The following is a 22,570-nucleotide window of genomic DNA, read 5'->3' on the forward strand; positions in this document are numbered from 1 at the left end:
CTGGGTTGGCTCTGCAGAGGCTCCCGAAAGGGTGAACCCTAGTTGGCACGGTGAGCCTAGAAAAGATTGCAAAGAGGGCAGAACCAGAATTTGCTGCCTCCTAGTCTCTGTCAGCTTTGCAATCGTTATTTTTTTTCTGGCCAGGAGTGGGGCGTGAATATCTCCGCAGGTCTTGGAAAGGCTGAGCTACGCTATTAAATGAGAAACAGGGGAGGGGAGGAAGAAGAAGGGGAAAACAGAAAAGATAAGTGCTAAATATACCAGTATATATACAAGAGTGAGATATAAAGGGGAGGGGAAACATAGGATAGATTAGAGAAGGTAAAGGAATAGGAAAATAATACTAAACTATATTTGGGTTTGTGGAAATACCACCCCAAGGAAACATAAACTGAGATTTGAAAGAGACACCGATAACAACAGGAAAAGAAAAGAGAGAGAGGAGGAGAGAATGACAGGAAGAGGAGGGAAGGAAGGAAGAGGTAAGGAGAGGTAAGGTGGAAGGGAGAGAAAGAGAAAGAGAGGGTAGGAAGAGGAGAGGAGAAGGGGAGAGGCAAGGAAAGAAGGAAAGGGAAAGGAGAGGAAGGAGGGAAGGGAGAGAAAGAGAAGGAGAGGGTAGGAAGAGGAGAGGAGAAGGGGAGGGGCAAGGGAAGAAGGAAAGGAGAGGAAGAAGGAAGAGGAAAGGAGAGGAAGGAGGGAAGGGATAGAAAGAGAAGGAGAGGGTAGGAAGAGGAGAGGAGAAGGGGAGAGGTAAGGGAAGAAGGAAAGGGAAAGGAGAGGAAGAAGGAAGAGGAAAGGAAAGAAGGAGGGAAGGGATAGAAAGAGAAGGAGAGAGGGTCAGAGGGAGAAGAGGAAGAGAGGAGTAGGGGAGAGGCAAGGAAAGAAGGAAAGGGGAAGGAGAGGAGGAAGAGAGGAAGGAGAGAAGGGAGGGCAGCAGAAAAGAAAGGGAAAATAAGGTAGTGTTGCAACAGGCGGAAGGGATGGTAAATAAAGCAATCCAAATTGTGTATTATAACCTATTAAATGGAATAACAAATGTATAAGAAGGACAAATGTAAAGAAGAAAGGCGGAGCTTCGTGGAGGCCTGCTCCTTTCCACCTGCCAGATGCGACTCACACACCCTTTGCGTTCCCCAGGGGTTGCTGCAGAGTTGTGTTGATTTGCTGCTTTGATGGGAAGGCAGTTCTCTTGGGGCAGTTTTTGCAAATTGGGGTAATGAGGAAGAGGGGGGGGGTTGCACCTGCAGGCGTAAGCCAGGATGTGCTGAATAAGCAGTCCTTGATTTTTTTGGCCGGGGGGGGGTTGGGGTCTACTTAATCAGGAGACGGGGAATGATGAGAAATTAAAAAAATGAAACGCCCTATTCTTAAAACGTCTTGCTTTAAAAGGGGGCCTTTGAATTATTTCCTGATGCCTTAATGCAGGAGGGTCCAAACTTGGAAACTTTTAAGATTTCTGGACTTCAACTCCCAGAATTCCCCAGCCGACTCTGGGAATTGAAGTCCACAAGTCCCCAAGTTTGAACATCCCTGCATTATAGCAATAGCAGTTAGTCTTATATACCGCTTCATAGGGCTTTCAGCCCTCTCTAAGCGGTTTACAGAGACAGCATATCGCCCCCACAATCTGGGTCCTCATTTTTACCCACCTCGGAAGGATGGAAGGCTGAGTCAACCCTGAGCCGGTGAGATTTGAACAGCCGAACTGCAGAACTGCAGTCAGCTGAAGTAGCCTGCAGTGCTACATTTAACCACTGCGCCACCTCAGCTCTTTAATGGGTGAATGCAAGGACTTTTTAACAAGGGGAGGTGCTTAACAACTCCTGCCTTATTTTACAGAGGGAGGGTCGATTCAGGATCCTATTTGGGGTGGGGGGGTGGGAGGATATCGTGCAAAGAAGAAGGGCTTGGAACATGCAACCTCATTTGGGGAAGAGTCTCCAAAAGCGGGGTGCGCACAGCTAGAAAACGGCATGCGGCCCTTCGCAAGGCGAGGCAAGCATCCAATTTTAATCCCAAATTCAATGCATGAAATCACAAGACACCCCCACCCCCCAAGGATGAGTTCCCCTCCGTTGAAGATTTTCCCAGTCACAAGAAAAGGATTGCAATTCGGCGACACCGAAAGCCGCCACCAGAATTTGGGGAACCAATCCTGTGGACCAGAAACTTAAGACCTTAAAATGATCCTCGCGGCGGCTTTTCCAACACATGGGGGGCTATTTCACTGCCTCCCCCCCCCTGAATGTTTCTGTTGTCTTTTCGCACCCTCCCAAAGGGATGTTCCTTGAAGCCACCTTGATCTGAAGTGAAATTCCGCCTCCGGCATAAATATTATCAATATTGCTGTTCTCTTGTGAAGGCCTTTGTTCGGCTTTCCGTGACCCCAAGAAATGCCCAGTGGGTTGAGCGGAGAGAGGAGGGGCAGAGCTGCGGTTACTGCTCCCTCTGGGGCAGTGTGCCCAGAGCTGCCAGTCGGGGCTGCTCAGCTGGGTTTTCCACAGCCTCGTCTCCAAGCAGAGCCAAAGAAATCTCATTGTGCCCTTCTATAAGGGTTCACAGCCCCTTCAGTTCAACCCTAACCCTAACCCTAACCTTAAACCTAACCCTTAACCTAACCTTAAACCTAATCCTAACCCTTAACCTAACCCTAAACCTAACCCTTACCTTAAGTTGAATTGGCTTGCTTTCAAAGCGCTATTTAAAGCACCCTTCTTTCTCCGCGCTGGCTGTTGTCGCCCTGTTGATAACGTCAGCGACGCGGTTTAATCGGGCACGGTTTAGTCAAGCGCGGTTTTGATGGGTCATGGTTGCTTTCCCCTAAGATTTATCCCCGATCTTTATTCTGTCTCCGTTCTCAGCAATTAGTTCGGGATGGAGTTCTCCTCTGAAGTTCTCATTTCCCTGTTGCATGTTGTGTCCCAAGTTTTCTCTGGCTTGAAAGCTGGGCAAAATTACGAGCTGCCATCAGCTCCCCGGCTCCTGTTCTCGCCTTCCTCAACGTCCGTCGAGCTGGAAGATTAGCTGGAAGAATGGTGTGGCTCAGGGACGTGCAGGCAGGAGAGGCAGAGGCTCACTACTGTCATCGTGAAAAGAAAAAGAAAATGTAAAAGGAAAAAGGCAAGAGCTGAGGTCAGGCTGAGCTAGTTGCTGCCAGAGTCACCGTGGATGACTCTGCTTAGTGCTTAACTGTTTAAAAAAAGCCTCTAAAAAAGTGCCCTCTGCAGGAGGCGGTAGGGGGAGGGAGGGAGAGAGGGCGGAAGGAGGGGAAGGGAGAAGAAAAAGAAAGAAGGAAACTTATTTAGCAAAGGAGAAAAACAAATGCTGTCGCTTTAAATTGGAACTGAGCATGCCTGGCTGTGGAATTCTGGGAGTTGAAGTCCACAAGTCTAAAAAAATTGCTGCCTCACCAGCCATAAACCTCACCGCACGTCACTGACATGGCTGGATGAAAAAGTCCTGGGCTTGGCCACCTCTGGATTTCATAAAAGGGGGACAATGGAAGAACCCTAACGGAATAACCGAGTTGGAAGGGAGCTTGGAGCTCTTTTAACCCCCAAACTCCTGCTTAAGCGGGATGTATACCGTTTTAGGCAAATTGTGGTCTCAAAAAAAAATCCAGTGTTGGAGCATTCACAACTTCTGGAGGCAAGCCGTTCCACTGACGAATTGTTCTCCCTGTCAGAAAGTTTCTCCTTAGTTCTACGTTGCTTCTCTCCTTGATTAGTTTCCACCCATTGCTTCTTTTTCTACCCTCAGGTGCTTTGGAGAATAGCTTGACTCCCTCTTCTTTGGGGCAGCCCCTGAGATATCAGAACATTGCTATCATGTCTCCCTTAGTCCTTCTTTTCATTAAACTAGACCTACCCAAAATTCCTGCAACCGTTCTTCGTATGTTTTAGCCTCCAGTCCCCTAATCCTCTTCGTTGCTCTTCTCTGCACTCACTCTTGGATTTAAAGCAATCCTGTTTGGCAAATCCAGCTTCCTTGTGTTTCCAGCTGCATCCCCCCCTCCCCAATTCTTCCTTCCTGCAAAAATCTAGGATGAGTCAAGCTTTCCCCTGTGGCCTCCCCACCCCTCTCTCCACCCACTCCTCTGCTCATCTCCCTCCTTAATTGCCACACTGGGAAATCATCTGACTTCGAAGGCCTTTGTCTGGCCTTCAGGAGGCTGGTAATTAAATGCCTGCCTGCCTGCCGTGGGATCTGCCTATGGTGGTTTTGGGGTCCAAGCTGAATGGAGCTAGCTCTCTCCCCCACCACCTTCACACCCACCCATCTCATCCTCAAAAATGCCCACTTCTGCCTTTGCAGAGAAATTGGGAACTGTTGCAGCACTCGGGAATTGCTGTAGAGCAGAGATCTCCAACCTTGGCAACTTTGGAGACTTGCGGAGCCAAGGTGGCGCAGTGGTTAGGGTGCAGTACTGCAGGCCACTTCAGCTGACTGCTAGCTGCAGTTCGGCGGTTCAAATCTCACCGGCTCAAGGTTGACTCAGCCTTCCATCCTTCCGAGGTGGGTGAAATGAGGACCCAGACTGCGGGGGCGATATGCTGACTCTGTAAACCGCTTAGAGAGGGCTGAAAGCCCTATGAAGTGGTATATAAGTCTAACTGCTATTGCTATTGCTACTTCGACTCCCAGTAGCTCCCCAGCCAACAAAAGGATTTTAAGTCCCTAAAATTTAAAAAACAACAAGGACTTAAAATCTTATAAACTCCTGAAAACCAAGCTTTGGAAGGGGTTTTTAAGGTTTTAAAACTCCAAAACCTTGTTGTTGTCAGTTGTAAAGTCGTGTCCGACCCATCGTGACCCCATGGACAATGTTCCTCCAGGCCTTCCTGTCTTCTCCCATCCTCTGGAGTCCATTTAAGCTCACGCCGACTGCTTTGGGGACTCCATCCAGCCACCTCCTTCTCTGCTGTCCCCTTCTTCTTCTTTTGCCCTCCATCGTTCCCAGCATGAGGCTCTTCTCCAGGGAGTCCTTCTTCCTTTTCATTAGGTGGCCAAAGTCTTTGAGTTTCCTCTTCAGGATCCGGCCTTCTAAAGAGCAGCCAGGCTGGATCTCCTCTAGGACTGACCAGTTGGATGGCCTTGTAGTCCTTCTTCTTTTGCCCTCCATCCTTCCCAGCATGAGGCTCTTCTCCAGGGAGTCCTTCTTCCTTCTCATCAGGTGGCCAAAGTCTTTGAGTTTCCTCTTCAGGATCTGTCCTTCTAAAGAGCAGTCAGGGTTGATCTCCTCTAAGACTGACCAGTCGGATGGCCTTGCAGTCCAAGGGACTCAATGCAGGAGTCTTCTCCAGCACCAGAGTTCAAAAGCCACCATTCTTTGGCGCTCAGCCTTCCTTATGGTCCAACCTTCACATCTATCCATTGCAACTGGGAAAACCATCGCCTTGACTAGACGCACTTGTGTTGGCAGGGAGATGTCTCTGCTTTTTAGGATGCTGTCTAGATTTGCCATCCGCTTTCCTCCCCAAGCCTTACTACCTCTTTAAAAACCAAGTTTGGAATTGAAGGCGGAATTTCACCCTTGTGTGGTTGTTGCGCAAAGCCACAAGCATACCGAAAACGTAGGCCGGGTTATGGGGCTCCAGACAGGTAAATTTCAATCCAGGGACTGAATTGTAGAAGGGTGGGTTATTTTTATTTTTTTCATTTTTTGTGGGGGTGTCCGGAGGACTGAGATGCCCGGGCAACACACTGGCAGTTGGAGGGAGTGCGTAGTTGACAAACACACTCAGCCTTTAGCTAAATCCAGCTGCCGCTGAATAAATAGAGTGGGTTTTAAGTCCCTGTCATCCTCCCTCCATGATTCTTTCTCCGTGTGTGCAGTTTCCATAGAAATAGATGTAGCTCGTTCTTTGGCCATAATTCAGAATTTTCTGCTCTAATAGCAGAAGGCTCTGCTTTGTCGGGGGGTGCCAGAGGGAAGACCATGGTTGTGTGTCCACTCCTGGGCTATACAATAGCAGTAGCACTTAGACTTTACATACTGCTTCATCACACAGCTTTTACAACCCTCTCTAAGCGGTTTACAGAGTCAGCCTCTTGCCCCCAACAATCTGGGTCCCCATTTTACTCACCTCGGAAGGATGGGAGGCTGAGTCAATCTGGAAACAGATCGAACTCCTGGCAGTGGGCAGAGTTAGCCTGCAGTGCTGCATTCTAAGCACTGGTAGGGGAAAAGAAAGAAGGAAGGCAGACAGGTAGGCAGGCAATAGCGCTAAGACTTATGTGCCGCTTTATAGTGCTCTCCAGCCCTCTCTAAGCGGTTTACAGAGTCAGCCTCTTTCCCTCAACAATCTGGGTCCTCATTTTACCCACCTCGGAAGGATGGAACGCTGAGTCATTCTGGAGCCGGTCAGGATCGAACTACTAGCAATGGGCAGGGTCAGCCTGCAATACTGCATTCTAACCACTGTGCCATTATGGCCCTCCCTCCCTTCCTCATTCCTTCCTCCCTCCCCACTTAGCACTTAGGTATATATACCACCTCACAGTGCTTTTACAGCCCTCTCTAAGCGGTTTACGGAGTCAGCCTTTTGCCCCCAACAATCTGGGCCCTCATTTTACCCACCTCGGAAGGACGGAAGGCTGAGCCAACCTTGAGCCTGGTGAGATTCGAACTGCCAAATTGCAAGCAGCCGGCAGTCAGCGGAAGTAGCCTGCAGTAATGCACTCTGACCACTGCACTACTATGGCACTATAATATGACTTGCAATCATTGGTTTAATGACCGTTCGAACATACGACAGCACTGGGGAAAAAAGGGACGGGGCAAATGGTCCTCATGTTTAGGGCCATCCCAGGGTCGTTAAGAGAATCAGGCTGTGATTAAGGAAATCTGGTTTTCCTCCTTTGATTTTGCTGGCTGGATGTTGCCTGGGAAGGCTGAACGGGGAGTTCTACAACTGTCATAAATAGAACTTGGTTTTTTGTTATTAGTTGAGAAGTTGCATCCATCCCATCGCGACCCCCCCATTCCCCAAGGCCTTCCTGTGCTACACCATGCAGAAGGGAGCTCTCTGGCCCGTTTCTCCATTATTTTTTGCTTGAGTAGCAGAATGGATGGGTCAATCCCCCCCCCTCCAGCCATCCGCCCAGTTTCCTTCCTTGCTCTAATTTTGCACGTGAGACATTTTATGGAGTCGATGATGGTTTTTGACTGCCTAAGCTAGGTTTATTTTTGTAAGAAAGAACAGGCTGGTTTCCTGTCTGCGCTGAAGAGCAACTGGGCAGGAAGGCAAAGTCTCGGAGGCCAGGAAACTCTTAAAACTCTAAAAGGTTCCTCAGGAGAGGAACCTCCGAAACAGCCAGTGAAAAATTAGCTAGGTAGCCGATTCCGATACAAATTAACAAGAGTCGGAAGGGATCTTGTAGGTCATCTAGTCCAGTGTTTTTCAACCTTGGCAACTTGAAGATGTCCGGACTTCAACTCCCAGAATTCCCCAGCCAGCATTCGCTGGCTGGGGAATTCTGGAAGTTGAAGTCCGGACATCTTCAAGTTGCCAAGGTTGAAAAACACTGATCTAGTCCAACACTTCCCACCCAAGCAGGAGACCTTACACCTGTCAGCGTTCCAAGTATCATGCAGAATTAAATCAGAGTCCAAGGCAAAACGATCCTTTTTCTTCCAATTTAATAAGACAGACATCTTAGGCACATCTGTGTTAATCCCAATTCTGGAAATGACCTCAGAATCCCACCCAGTTAAAAGTTCATGATCTTGTCCCCACACCCACAAATCCATCACATGGTCCAATCTTCTTCTTCCACGCTGGCGTCTCCACCCAGCTGCTTCCGGTCAGGTGTGAAAGTGCGGAGACAAAGGATGACCTTGGCTTCTAGTAAAGAATGAAAAGCAATACATCCCACAATCCTACTCCTTCTATTCCCCCCTCCCATCGACTATATACTAAAGAGACAGCATAATGAAATAAGAGAAAGTGTGGCAGGCCAAAATTCTAAAAGGAATATAATTGCAGGCCTGACCACACCATTTCTGACAAGTGGCAGCCCAGTCTCTTCTTGAAAGCCTCCAGGGATGAAGCTCCCACAACACGCTCCATCGGTTGATTGTTCTCATTATCAGAAAATTTCTCATTTCCAGGTTGAATCTCTCCTTGTTCAGCTTCCATCCAGTTTCTGCAACTGTTTTTCATATGCTTTAGCCTCCAGTCCCCTAATCATCCTGGTTGCTCTTCTCTGCACTCTTTCCAGAGACTCCACATCTTTTTTTTTACATCGTGGCGACCAAAACTGGACGGTGTATTCAAATTATGGCCTTACCAAGGCATTATAAAGTGGTATTAACACTTCAGTCCTTAGTTGCCTTCCTGGGGAATGTCAGGATGCCGTCTTGCTACTTTTTCAGTTCTTCTCCGTGGGGTTAGCTTAGAAGTCTACTGCGTGCCATTCCACCTCTAAGAGCCAAGGTGGCACAGTGGTTAAATGCAGCACTGCAGGCTACTTCAACTGACTGCAGTTCTGCAGTTCGGCTGTTCAAATCTCACCGGCTCAGGGTTGACTCAGCCTTCCATCCTTCCGAGGTGGGTAAAATGAGGACCCGGATTGTTGTTGGGGGCGATATGCTGACTCTGTAAACCGCTTAGAGAGGGCTGAAAGCCCTATCAAGCGGTATATAAGTCTAACTGCTATTGCTATTTCTTTCTCTTTTCTCCATGGGGTTCCTGCCATCTTGTCATCCTCTCTTTAGCTGGCTGTCTCTACCCCGGAGGGTTTTTTTTGTGTGTGTGTGTGTGTGTGCTCATTGGAGCCGAGACAGAAATGCTGAGGATGCAAATCTGAACCCTGAGGAATTTCAAGTGTGGGATTTGCCAAGCATGTGAGCAGTTGGTGTTGGGCCGTGTGAATTTTGAGAAGCATTTTTCTCTTGGATTCCTCCCTGGGGATGAGCAGGGTCTTTTGACAAAGGTGTCCAACTGTGGCAGCTTTTAAGACCTGGGGACTTCTATTCCCGGAATTCCCCAATCAGCCATGGGTTTTTCAGTCCCATCATCCTTATTCCTCTTCTACAGGATCAAGTCTGCATTAGCTTGAAGCAGCATTCCTCAGCTTTGTAATATGCGTGGACTGTGACTTCCAGAATTCGGGGGGTGGTTAGATGTGTTAGCTTTGAGAAGAGGCTAAACCAGGGGTGTCCCAATTGTGGCAACTTTAAGACTTATGGGCTTCAGCTCCCAGAATTCCCCAGCCATCCATGGTAACTTTTAAGACTTGTGGACTTCAACTCCCAGAATTCCCCAGCCATCCATGGTAACTTTTAAGACTTGTGGACTTCAACTCCCAGAATTCCCCGGCCATCTATGGTAACTTTAAGACTTGTAGACTTCAACTCCCAGAATTCCCCAGCCATCCATGATAACTTTTAAGATTTGTGGACTTCAACTCCCAGAATTCCCCAGCCATCCATGGTAACTTTAAGACTTGTGGACTTCAACTCCCAGAATTCCCCAGCCATCCATGGTAACTTTTAAGACTTGTGGACTTCAACTCCCAGAATTCCCCAGCCATTCATGGTAACTTTAAGACTTGTGGACTTCAGCTCCCAGAATTCCCCAGCCATCCATGGTAACTTTAAGACTTGTAGACTTCAACTCCCAGAATTCCCCAGCCATCCATGGTAACTTTTAAGACTTGTGGACTTCAACTCCCAGAATTCCCCAGCCATCCATGGTAATTTTTAAGACTTGTGGACTTCAACTCCCAGAATTCCCCAGCCTTGCTAAGTAAGGACTACCTGTATAAACACATGAGACTTTGGATCAGTGGTGGGATTGAAAATGTTTTACTACTGGTTCTGTGGGCGTGGCTTTGTGGGTGTGGCAGGGGAAGGATACTGCAAAATCCCCATTCCCTCTCCATCCCACTAATGTGCTTTCTAGCTCCGTTCTCCAGGGCAACAAAAGATCATCGGTTGTGAGACATCAGGGGCGGGGCCAGCCTATTTGCCGCTTCTCCGAACTACTCAAACTTTCCGCTACCGGTTCTCATTCCCTCCCCATCCCACTAACGTGCTTTCTAGCTCCGTTCTCCTGTTCAGGGCAACAAACGATCATCGGTTGTGAGACATCAGGGGCGGGGCCAGCCTATTTGCCGCTTCTCCGAACTACTCAAAATTTCCGCTACCGGTTCTCCAGAACCTAGGGGGGGCTACGAGGGCTGGCCTTGATTCCCTTTGCCATGTGTTGTCTCTTCTTCTAGGGATCGATCTCTCAGCCAACCAAGATGAAGAGGGTGACCAGGAAACCTTCCAGATGGAAATCAGTAAAGAAACCAAGAAATGCACTTTCAGGACTTGTACTGGGAAATACTGGACTCTGACCTCCAACGGTGGAGTGCAATCCACTGCCTCGACTAAGTGAGTTACTCCAAGGTTGCTAAGAAATGGGTGGGAATGGGTTATGAGTTTGAGTCCTTGCTTTGCGCTAAGCCCTTAAACTGTTGTTGTGGCCCTCCAGCAGAGTCGGACAGTGAGGAGGTTGGGAAGGAAGGTGGGACAGTCCTGGAGTTTGGGGAAGACTCGGACGAGGGCTCTGCGTCGGAGGCAGAGACTGGATCGAGGCCTTCTGGCAGTGATCAGGTGCCTTCGGAGTCAGATATCAGTGAGGCAGAGGAACAGCTGGAGCCTGTTCCCAGTGTGCGCACGCACAGAGTTGCCAGAAGAAAAGAACAACTTAGAAATCAGGGTAGACTTGGGAGTAAAGCCACAGGTGGAAGGTGAATGCCCCCTCCCATAGGACGTAAAAGAGGAGCGAAAGGGGAGGGGGCTTTTGCAGGGAAGAATTTGTTCATTCAGTCATTAGATTCATTTCAGGAGTGTGAAGATCTGTCCGTGAATCCCAGAGACTCTGTGCCCAGAGTCTTTCCTTGCACAGCACCTCATTTGGGGAAATATTTACATGGCAGCTTTCCAAGATAGATAAGCTCTGTGTTCGTAAATACTCCTTTGAAAGACTGCCAGGCCCTTGTTGGATGTGAATGAGGGGAATTCACATTTGTTTAATAAAACGCATTCGTTGCCTAGGTCAGAACAAATTGCTTGCTTGAACATGCTGTAAGGAATCCCACCATTCTAGTTTATTCCACTAAGTGGTTGAAATAACCAAGAGTTTAGCGTGAAGATCCCAGCAACTGGTCCTATGGGGAATGGGGTTTTAATTTCCAAAATACGAAGCGTTTGATCGGGGTGTGTCACTACATGAACAGAAACGCCACCTGCTCCCAAGAGAGAATCATTCGGTGAACTTAAACAGGACTTGTGCAGAAACAAAACAATAAAATAACATCTGAGGCCAAAATAACTTGCTTTGACTGTTCTGGAAGGTTTCTGAATTGGATGTCCAACGGCGTCAAACGCCAAACATATCCAGAATCCAGTGGTGGGTTTCAAAAATTGTTCGAACCTACTCTGTGGGTGTGGCCTCCTGTGTGGGAGTGGCTTGCCGCCCATGTGACCGGATGGGAGTGGCTTGCCACCCATGTGACCGGATATGAAGATGCCGACGACACTTGTCCGAACCACCTTAAATGACCTCACACACAGCCCTGGCATGCATAAGAATAGGATGTAAACTTGTTTTTTAAAAGGCATTTTTGGTTTGCGTTAAAACAACTTCAACACACGCAACGTTCTGATTGCACCACAAACGCAGTAGTCATCCTTGCCTTTCACAGAGGCACTGAGTTTTATAAATAGGAGCATGATAGTGTAGAATAATCATATCCAAGGACCAGTGGTGGGTTTCAAAAAAATTTGGAACCTCTTCTGTAGGTGTGGCCTGCTTTCCGGGTCCACTGGTGGAACCTCTTCTAACCAGTTCAGTAGATTTGACCAACCGGTTCTACCGAATAGGTGGAAACTGGTAGGAACCCACCTCTGCCAGAATCCCTAAACAATCTTGTTTTCAAATTTCGAAATGTTTTGGGTAAGTCATCGGTGCCAGGCCACAAACATTTATTTGCTCAATGCTTAAGAAAATAAATAAAATCTGGAAAAAAAATGACCCTGCGGCCTGGAAAATAATATTGGTATATTGGTATATTCGTTGGCCATTAAGTAGAGCCGAGGTGGCACAGTGGCTAGAGTGCAGTACTGCAGGCTACTTCAGCGGACTGCAGTGTTGCAGGCTAACTCTGCCCCCCCCCCTGCCAAGAGTTCGATCCTGACCGGCTCAGGGTTGACTCAGCCTTCCATCCTTCCGAGATGGGTAAAATGAGGACCCAGATTGTTGGGGGCAACAGGCTGACTCTGTAAACCGCTTAGAGAGGGCTGTAAAAGCACTATGAAGCAGTATCTAAGACAAAAGTACTACAAAAGTGGAATATAAGCCTTATTGATAATTAGCTGTGGTGGTGCAGTGGTTGAAGAGTGCAGCATTGCAGGGTAATTCTTCCCACTGCCAGGAGTTCGATCCTGACCAGCTCCAGGTTGACTCAGCCTTCTGTCCTTCCGAGGTGGGTAAAATTTGGACCCAGATTGTTGGGGGAAAGAGGCTGACTCTGTAAACCGCTTAGAGAGGGCTGTAAAAGCACTTTGAAGCTGTATATAAGTCAAAGTGCTATTGCTACTGCTGTTAAGCTTGTAAAAATGCTCATGCTCTCCAGAGGCCGCAGCAGAAAAAAAATATACCTCATTTTTTCAGAAGTGTGTGGAGAAATTGGGAGAAAGTTACCACCATCGACTCGAGGGGTATCGAAACCATTCTTGGTTGCATTGTGGTCCTGGCATGGGTTGGGCATTGGGGAACGTCGGTCTTTTGTTCTTCCCTGATGCTACGACAGAAAAGGCCCTTCTCAATCTTCCTTTGCTCCCGCAGGAATGCCAACTGCTACTTCGACATTGAGTGGTGTGACCGGCGTATCACGCTGAAAGCCGCCAACGGCAAATACGTCACTGCCAAGAAGAACGGGCAGCTTGCCGCTACGGTTGAAACGGCCAGTAAGTTCTTTCTTTGCCTCTGTCGGATCAGGCGTTTTATCAGACGGGACGCGGTGGCTCAGTGGATAAGACGCTGAGCTTGTCAATCAGGAAGGTCGGCAGTTGGGCGGTTCGAATCCCTAGCGCCACGTAACGGAGTGAGCTCCCGTGACTTGTCCCAGCTTCTGCCAACCTAGCAGTTCAAAAGCATGTTAAAAAATGCGAGTAGAAAAATAGGAACCACCTTTGGTGGGAAGGGAACAGCGTTCCGTGCGCCTTCGGCGTTGAGTCATGCCGGCCACATGACCACAGAGACATCTTCGGACAGCGCTGGCTCTTTGGCTTTGAACTGAGATGAGCACCGCCCCCTAGAGTTGGGAACGACTAGCACAGATGTCCGAGGGGAACCTTTACCTTATCAGGAGAACCCAGGGGTATATCATGGTGGGAGCATCCGCTGATTAAATGTGGCCGTCCTGAGTTGGGGTGATTGGAGCTAACCTGGATATGGTGGGAAGCAAGTTGGTTTCCTGGTAAACATCGTCCCGTTCCCTCCGTTCTCCAATGGTAGGTGAGACCGAGCAGTTCCTCATGAAGCTGATTAACCGGCCCATCATTGTTTTCCGTGGAGAACATGGCTTCATCGGCTGCCGGAAGATGACGGGAACCTTAGATTGCAACCGATCTTCTTACGATATCTTTCAGCTGGAGTTTAACGATGGGGCCTACAACATCAAAGGTGAGGAATCTACCTGGCCGTGAGGCTGGATCTCCTTAGGGAAGGGTCCCCAAACTTGGCAACTTGGATTTCAAGAGATGGGTGAAATGAGGACCCAGACTGTGGGGGCGATAGGCTGACTCTGTAAACTGCTTAGAGAGGGCTGAAAGTCCTATGAAGCGGTATATAAGTCTAATTGCTATTGCTATCCTGTGGCCCCTGCTGGAGGCACCGCCTTGAATCAGCTTCCCTCTTCCCCTTCTCCTTTTCAGATTCCACCGGGAAATACTGGATGGTGGGGAACGAGGCGTCCATCACCAGCAGCAGCGATTCTCCCGTGGACTTCTTCTTCGAGTTCTGCGACTTTAACAAAGTGGCCATTAAAGTCAACAACAAATACCTAAAGGGCGACCACGCCGGGGTCCTCAAAGCCTCCGCCGACGCCATTGAGCCCTCTACCCTCTGGGAGTATTAAACGCACTTTAGTCTCCTTCCTTCCGCTCTACGCTTCCTCTCTTCCCCCCCCTCCCCTCTTTCCTTTTTTTTTCGGGTTGCCAACTTCCTGCAGGAATTTCCTTTTGGTATGTTCTGGTGTGTCTTTTTCAAAGAGGGATTGTATCTTTCAGACTTGGCCTGCTGCCTTCGGTCTGCCATATTGTTGTTGTTGTTGTTTTGAGTTTTTTTCTCTCCAACCCTCCCTTTCTTTCGCGAGCTCATCTAAAACTGGAAGAAAACAAACCATTGTTGATCTGCAGAAAATGTCCTGCTTTAACCTTGTAGACTTTCTGCAATGGGGAGGAAGAAGAGAAAAAACGGTGGGTGGGTGGGGGAATGAAACGAATCTCTCCTTTTGGCCTCTGCTGAACTTGAAATCAATTCAGTTCTGAATCGAAAAAGAATCTATTTCTCGTCCTCGGAATCGGGAAACGTGCCCTTACTCCACCTCTCCCCGTCTGTTCGGCCTCCTCCTCCTCCTGAGAAGGTGGGGATGGTCTTCAGGAAGAGCTAGTGTTGAGTTCAGCAAGAGCCCACTTTGGAAAACCTTGAGGGTTTTGTGGCTTCAGGGCCCCACCACCGTCTCTCTTGGGGTAGGTGGGCGCCCGTAATTCTTGTCCTCAACTGGGCTTCCCAGTTTTGAGCTAGGATGTCTTCTGCAGTGGGAACGAAGGAGAGTTCTCTTTCTTGGCTTTTTAAGTTACTCATCCCCCCTCCTTTGGAGAAGATAGAGGAGAAGTCGCTTAGCGTGTCTTGTCATCCCTTGGGATGAGAGAAGGAGGGGTAGGAGAGAGAGTCAAGAGGTGAATCTAAGGTGAGCTACCAAAACAGGACAGAAGGTCTTGCCTTGATGCTCACAGACCAAACGAGCTGCTTTCCCCGCCCCCCGAATGGAATCGTACTGGATCTCCGCGCGTTCATCTCATCCTCAAAAGATCCAAGTGGATTCCTTGGTTTTTTTCCCCCCCCCACCCTTGTGCGCCCCTCCCCAAAAGCATCTCTAAACATCTCCCCGAAACACACGCCGAGAAGCCATTGATGTTGCCTTATGATTCTTTTCCCTTTCCCCCTGAAAGGGGCAACCCGCGATCGAATTTCCCTTCGTCTCTTTTCTACCTTTCTTTCTCATCGTTGGGGAGGTCTTTGTGTTTGGTTAGAGCAGGCCAGGACTACGGTTGAAGCTGTTGCTTACACGGATGGACGCATCAAATAAAGGCGTTGAGCGGCACGTCAATATGTCTGCGCGTCTCATTTTCCCCTCCCCTCCCTCTTTCCTTGGCTGGAGGGGGAGAAACATCTCGGCATCTCCTTCTGCTTCTCTTCACCCTTCATCCATGATGGAGGGCGGCTTCCCTGCCAGCAGCTGATACGACTGACTTCGAAAATTGAACAGGGACTTTAGCCACGACACAGGTCAGTCCGCAGGAGAATCGGATCTCCCTTGGTTTTCCTCCCAAGTACTTTTCACTGAAATGTCTTCGTAGATTTGGGGAGTGGGGGGGGGAGAGGAGGTATGGAAGACGAGATGGTGGGGAAAGGTATCGGGAGGAGTGGATCCAGCAAAGGTGAAGCCAGGCTGCGTGTCCACCAACTTTTCAGGGGAATCCTCCATCGCCAACTTATCCGCGTTCCCTTAAACTAGCATCATTTGCACAATACATGACCACTGCATCGTTCTACCTGTTGACCTAAACTGGAATATTTGTCGTCTTCTCATCTCGCTGCCCGCTTTCCCCCCACCCCGCAAAAAAATTGTAAACTCTGCGTCAACGTAGCCATTTCTGGCTTCTGCATCTCAGCAGCTTCCCACAGCTCATCTCATCTCTTGACAAGCTCTGTTGAGGGCCTCCTCAAGACGAGACCCCCCAACATCATCTCGTGACCCAACGGGTCTGCTTCTGTGAATCCTGCACTTTGCCCCCCCCCCGCAGAACCCCAAAACATAGAAAGTTGAACAGGAAAAGTCTCCTCTTGGACTTACATCAACTTTGCCCCTCCAAGCCCAACCTAACTTAGGCGCTAGATTCGTTGTTCGGCACAGCCCAACTTCGATCTTTGTTAACACGTTGCTTAACTCTTTTGGGGAGTCCCCGAGGAGTCTTCTGTGCACGCAGGTTTTGTGTGTGGATTTATTTTATTATTATTTTGTTGCCGTCGTCCGATGCGATGCCTTCTTGGGGGTTTTAATCTCTGTTTCCTTAGGCCAAGCAGACCCCAGATTTACCCCTGAAGTCTGTGGGGGGAGGAAGACTTCGCTTCAAATGGTGCTCTCTTAATCCAAATCCATGAATTTGTAAGATCCAGTTTTGTATTTGCTAAACGCGTTAACTTTATGGGGAGCGCGGGGGGGGGGGTGTTTGGCTAAATTTTCAAAGGGGCTGGTGGGGTTTTGATTAATTTGGGGGGGGGGAAACAGCAGGGACCACGTCCTAAGCCTTAACAAAAGCATCCACTCTCTGCTATCCATAAGGTGACTTTAATAGGAATCGGTGCTCTAACTTTATAGCAATGGAAATTATTTGCCTTATGAGAGTAAAAGAGGGTTTTTTGAGCTGGGGTTCGCCTGGGAATCTTAAACTGGATTGCGCTGAAGTTCTGGAAACTATAGAAACCTTAAGCTTGTGAAAGAAACCACAATTTAGGGAGCAGAGATGACTTCCCAGTTGGCCTCCAGAGTCTGTCCTGTTTTCCTGTGTCTCTTGCCCACCTGGTGGGATTTGGATCATGTTACAACCTCACTGCCTTTCCTCCTGTAACCGTATTTTTCAGTCAAGAATTCTTGCCTTCTATTTCCTTGACTATCGTGGCTATGAAAAAGCATCTCATATCCTGTTAATGTTTAGTTAATTTTCCCCCTCCTTTAAAAACACTTTTTTTTTTGTAAGTGCCATTTGTATAAGAAGCATCAAATGGAGAAGAGAATTGACAAAATAAAAAACCTGCATACAGATATTAAAAACGGGTTGGCTGCGTCTTTGGTTATTTTACAGGCTACTTTGGCAAATTTGTGTCGTGGATTTTTTTAAATCTTTTCTCTTGGTGTTCTCTTAAACACTGATCCCCACAGAAGGCAGCTTATCTTAGCAAGGTACACACAAAACACACAAATAATGTGACTTGCGGGACCACAAAGAGGGGAGTTGATACCCTGCATTTCCTAGAGATAATTCTTTACCCTGTTTGCCTTGCAAGGGATTTTCCCCTTCCCCGTTTATTTGTAGACAATTCACTCACAAATGTGCATTAATTTAGGAATGGGAGCGTCCTCTTTGTAGAGTTGTAAGCCACAACGGTGTGAGTGGGTTAACACCAAGCAATAAATAGCAATAGCAATAGCAGTTAGACTTATATACCGCTTCATAGGGCTTTCAGCCCTCTCTAAGCGGTTTACAGAGTCAGAATATCGCCCCCACAATCTGGGTCCTCATTTCACCCACCTCGGAAGGATGGAAGGCTGAGTCAACCTTGAGCCGGTGAGATTTGAACCGCTGAACTGCAGATAAGAGTCAGCTGAAGTGACCTGCAGTACTGCACCCTAACCACTGCGCCACTTCGGCTCCTCTATCTATCTATCTATCTATCTATCTATCTATCTATCTATCTATCTATCTATCTATCTATCTATCTATCATCTATCTATCTATCTATCTATCATCTATTTATCTATCATCTATCTATCTATCTATCTATCTATCTATCTATCTATCTATCTATCTATCTATCTATCTATCTATCTATCTATCTATCTATCTATCTATCTATCACAGTTAGACTTATATACCGCTTCATAGGGCTTTCAGCCCTCTCTAAGCAATTTACAGAGTCAGCATATCGCCCCCACAGTCTGGGTCCTCATTTCACCCACCTCGGAAGGATGGAAGGCTGAGTCAACCTTGAGCCGGTGAGATTTGAACCGCTGAACTGCAGATAACAGTCAGCTGAAGTGGCCTGCAGTGCTGCACCCTAACCACTGCGCCACCTCGGCTCTTTGCCCCAATCAAGGAACTCCCAACTCCATAAGCGCCAGCCTAACGAAGGAACCACAAACGGGGAAAGCCACTTGGATAGAAACAAAGAGCAACCCCCCACTCCCTTCTATCACTGATGATGTTACCTAGTTGGGTGATGAAACGTTTGCAAGGAAACAATCAAGCTCAAAGGACCACCGAGGAACCCCATATTATGGGATATTTGAAACCAGCTTGAGACTTAGTTCCAAAGCTATGTCCTTTAGAGCTGTGGTCACCAACTGGTGAGAAAATTTTGGTGGTCCGCAGAAAAATTATTTGCATTTTTTATATTGCACTAAATTAGGGATCCTCCCATGGGCTGGATATGTGCAATGAACGTTTGTGTGCTGCAGAGAGTCTCCCCCTTCGGGGTCCTTTGGTGTGGGTCAGAGGGGGGCAGAAATTCTGACTTGGGGTCTGCTTCAGCCTCCTAGTGGGGGGCTTTGGGCGAAGGCTGGAGGGAAGCACCGTTGGTGGAGAAGAGCCGGAGGGCCTCGTTCCAGTGGGACTGCATCACGGAACTGGCTGACCATCTCAGCCCACTGAGCCTCACTTAACAACATACATTTGGGACTCCCTTGTGGTTGTAAGTTGAGGGGCGCCTGAGGGTCTTATAGTCATGGTTTCAGTTCCTTCTCAAGGCAAATCGGCCCCCGCAAAGGCCTGCAGAGCTGCAGAATCTGACCCTTAATAACAGCAGGGCTGCTGATGGATGCTCCCATTGCCATGGTGACGAGGCCTGCTGGAGCATCTTGCCCAGAAGATCAATAATGGGGACTTGAAGCCCCCATGAGATGGCGAAAAATCCCGATTTGCAGAAACCTCCTTGCTACTTTGGACCAATTTCCCTCCCCACCCCCACCCCCAGCTTTCATTTTTTCCCCAGATACCAGAACGAGAAACCTAGTTTAACTTAACCATCATTAAAGGGAGGAGTGGCTGGTATTCTCTTGAAGTCCACTTCTGAATTATGCAGGGAAGCAAGTTTAAACTTTCTTCAGATGCTTCAGAGTGACGGGAGTCCAGAAGTAGCAAAAGAGAAAGACTCCCTCTTAATTATTATTATTTTTAAGTGCTGGGTTGAAAATTCATTTTGCATGTCCCCTATTCTTTGCTTTGATGGATAATAAACTTCTTTATCTTTCTTTTTTTCTCACATTCTTTCTTTTCCTTCCTTCCATCCTTCCTCCTCCCCTCTCTGTCCTTTCTTTCTCCCTTCCTCTCCTTCCTTCCCCCCTCCCTCCTCCCTTTCTTCTTTGCTTGGTGGAGAAAATAAACGGGGCAAAATATTGCTGTGGGATTTATTTATTTATTTATTAGCTTAATTTTTATGCCGCCCACTCTCAAAGAGACTCAGGGCGGCTGATGCAGATTTAACAGATGAACACAATTGGAAGGGACCTTGAAGGCCATCTAGTCCAACCCCCCCCAGCCCAAAAGGAGACCCTACACCATTTCTGACCAATGGCAGTCCAGTCTCTTCTTAAAAACTTGCAGTGTTTAAACAGATTAACAGAGTTGGAAGGGACCTTGAAGGTCATCTAGTCCAACCCCCCACCCAAGCAGGAGACCCTACACCATTCCTGAGTCTCTTGAAAGCCTCCAGTGATGAAGCTCCCATAACTTCTGAAGGCAACTTCCATTCCATCGTTTGATTGTTCTCACTGTCAGAAAATTTCTCCTTATTTCCAAGTTGAATCTCTCCTTGGTCAGTTTCCATCCATTCTTCCTTGTCTGGCCTTCAGGGGCTTTGGAAAATAGCTTGGCCCCCTCCTCTCTGTGGCAGCCCCTCCAATATGGGAAGATGCTATCCTGTCTCCCCTGGTCCTTCTCTCCAGGCCCGGTTCCTGCAACCAGGGGGGAGCTGAGAAGCATCTACCTCCACCGAAATTGTGAATGTTGGTTTTGTTTTTAATATGTTGTCTTTGTCTCGTTCCCCCCTTTTCCCTTGTCTTTTGTGAGCCGCCCGGAGTCCTCCGGGAGTGGCGGCATACAAGACAAATAAATAAATAAATAGACAAATAAATAAACCAAGTCCTTGCTCTTTATAACAAGGTGGGCATTGCATGCAAGCACCTGGAATTGAAAAATCTTTGGGTTTGGCGGTGCAACGAGAGAGAAAACGGTGACATCTGAAGACATTTTGGGTCAAAAGGGGAAGATGGGAGTTTGCAGCAATGGAGGGTTAATCTTTAACAAGTTTATTCTTGAATGGAGGGGTTTAAAAAAAAAAAATCTAAGACACGCTGAGTCAGTTGGATGAGATGGGCTGGCTGTATAAATAATGTAAAAAATAAAAAAGAATTGCACTTCCCTTATTACAAAGGCATGGGCATGCCTCCATGGGATGACTCAAGCTAGAAACGGCTATTAAGGTTCAAATATTCACAGTTGCCATCACGAAATCCTCTTCTCCACCTCCCCCCCCCCTCCAAGGCAATTACCTTCGCTTCCTTCTTAAAGAGCAATTAACCACATCCTCGGGGTTTGAGAGGGGTTTTGAACCTTGGCTCAGCTGCTGCCTGATGACCTTTTCCAATTCTCTCCGGTATCATTAAAAGCAAGGGGGGGGGAGAGGATGGAGAGAGGACAATGAATAAAAGAAGTAGAAGACAGAACGGATGCCCAAGGAAAAGAATTCTCTTTAAAAATCAGATTTTAATCGGCCTCCCGATTACACAGGATTTTTTTTTTGTTTTTAAAAAAATCAGCAATAGCAATATAGCAATAGCAGTAGACTTATATACCGCTTCATAGGGCTTTCAGCCCTCTCTAAGCAGTTTACAGAGAGTCAGCATATTGCCCCCAACAATCTGGGTCCACATTTTACCCACCTCGGAAGGATGGAAGGCTGAGTCAACCCTGAGCCGGTGAGATTTGAACCGCTGAACTGCTGATCTAGCAGTAGCCTGCAGTGCTGCATTTAACCACTGCGCCACCTTGGCTCTTAAAATCAGATTTAATTAATCACTGCCTTCTGATTACACTGAATTCCCGGCGAAAAAGGGAAAGGAATAATTGACCGGAACTGATCCAGGAGAGATTCAACCTGGAAATAAGGAGACATTTTTCTGACAGTGAGAGCAATCAACCCATGGAACAGAAGTTGCCTTCGGAAGTTGTGGGAGCTTCATCACCGGAGGCTTTCAAGAGACTTGGCTGGCATTTGTCAGAAATGGTGTAGGGTCTCCCTGCTTGGGTGCGGGGTTGGGCTAGATGACCTACAAGATCCCTTCCAACTCTGTTAATAATTGGTTGTTTTCTTGCCGACGTTTCACGGCCCAACTAGGTATCGCCATCAGTGCTAGAAGGGAGCGGGGTTTGCTCTCTGTTTATTAAAAAAAAGGGCTTGTTTCGCCACTGTTGGCGGGAGGATCCTTGATTAGGCGTTGTTTACTGTTAACCACACCCTAATCAAGGAGCCACCAACGACGCTCCCATCAGGACAAGACAGTGGTATAAAGACAGCTCAAGACTTACTCTCTTCTAGCACTGATGTTACCTACTAGTAGGGTCGCGAAACGTCTTCAAGAAAAGCTCAGAGAGCATTAACACCCCCACCCCCTTTTATTCCTCCTCTTCACCCACCTCTCTCTTCTAGCACGGATGACGTGACCTAGTCGGGAACGCCTGCAAGGAAACCACCAAATTCGGGGAGCACCCGGGGACCCCCTACAGACCCAATCGAGCATGGGTGACCAAGAAGAGATGGCTGGGGAAGAATTTGAGGAGGGGAAAAAAGAAAAGCAATAGCAATAGCAATAGCAGTAGACTTATATACCGCTTCATAGGCCTTTCAGGCCTCTCTAAGCGGTTTACAGAGTCAGCATATCGCCCCCAACAATCTGGGTCCTCATTTTACCCACCTCGGAAGGATGGAAGGCTGAGTCAACCCTGAGCCGGTGAGATTTGAACCGCTGACCTGCTGATCTAGCAGTAGCCTGCAGTGCTGCATTTAACCACTGCGCCACCTTGGCATTCGCCGGTAATTTTATGCAGGGGATCAGCTTACCGGATTCCTCGATGGCTGCTCTCAACCGGGCTGGGAAGACAGCTTGACGTTTAGCTCCCTCGTGTTTGAAACGCAGAGCTAATCTGTTGAGACATCCTTGTCATTTTTCTACCCCGCAGCTGCCCGTTCATTTAAAGGGGTGAATTCCCCCCCCCCCCAGCGGGCAAGTGTCATCCTCACTAAACGCCCCTTCCTCTTTATCCCAGATTAGGAGCTCGGAAGCCGCGAGCAGGCCCGGCTCCCACCTCCCTTGCATCGATTGTGATTAAAATCACTACAGGCAGTCCGTCCGTCCGTCTGTCCCCCCGTCCGACTTACAAGAGTCCGTTTAGCGACCTTCTGAAGTTCCAACGGCACGGAAGAATGGGACACGGGAGCCTTTTTCGTCACTG

General features: G+C 48.1%; 1 protein-coding gene across 1 annotated transcript in view; it reads left to right on the forward strand.

The window, feature by feature from the left end:
• FSCN1 (fascin actin-bundling protein 1) overlaps nucleotides 1–14,468 on the forward strand; it is a 31,473-nt gene extending 17,005 nt beyond the window's left edge. The window contains exons 2-5 of the mRNA XM_087728651.1: nucleotides 10,228–10,384; nucleotides 12,843–12,964; nucleotides 13,515–13,682; nucleotides 13,934–14,468. Of these exons, the coding sequence (XP_087584777.1) occupies nucleotides 10,228–10,384; nucleotides 12,843–12,964; nucleotides 13,515–13,682; nucleotides 13,934–14,136 (650 nt within the window). The 3' untranslated portion in view covers nucleotides 14,137–14,468. The remainder of the gene's footprint in view (nucleotides 1–10,227; nucleotides 10,385–12,842; nucleotides 12,965–13,514; nucleotides 13,683–13,933) is intronic.
• Nucleotides 14,469–22,570: the final 8,102 nt, after the last annotated feature.

The sequence above is a fragment of the Thamnophis sirtalis genome, unplaced genomic scaffold (genome assembly GCF_051295495.1).
Source record: "Thamnophis sirtalis isolate CommonGarterSnake01/CBP01778 unplaced genomic scaffold, rThaSir2_p1.2 scaffold_14, whole genome shotgun sequence".
Classification (NCBI taxonomy): Eukaryota; Metazoa; Chordata; class Lepidosauria; order Squamata; family Natricidae; genus Thamnophis; species Thamnophis sirtalis.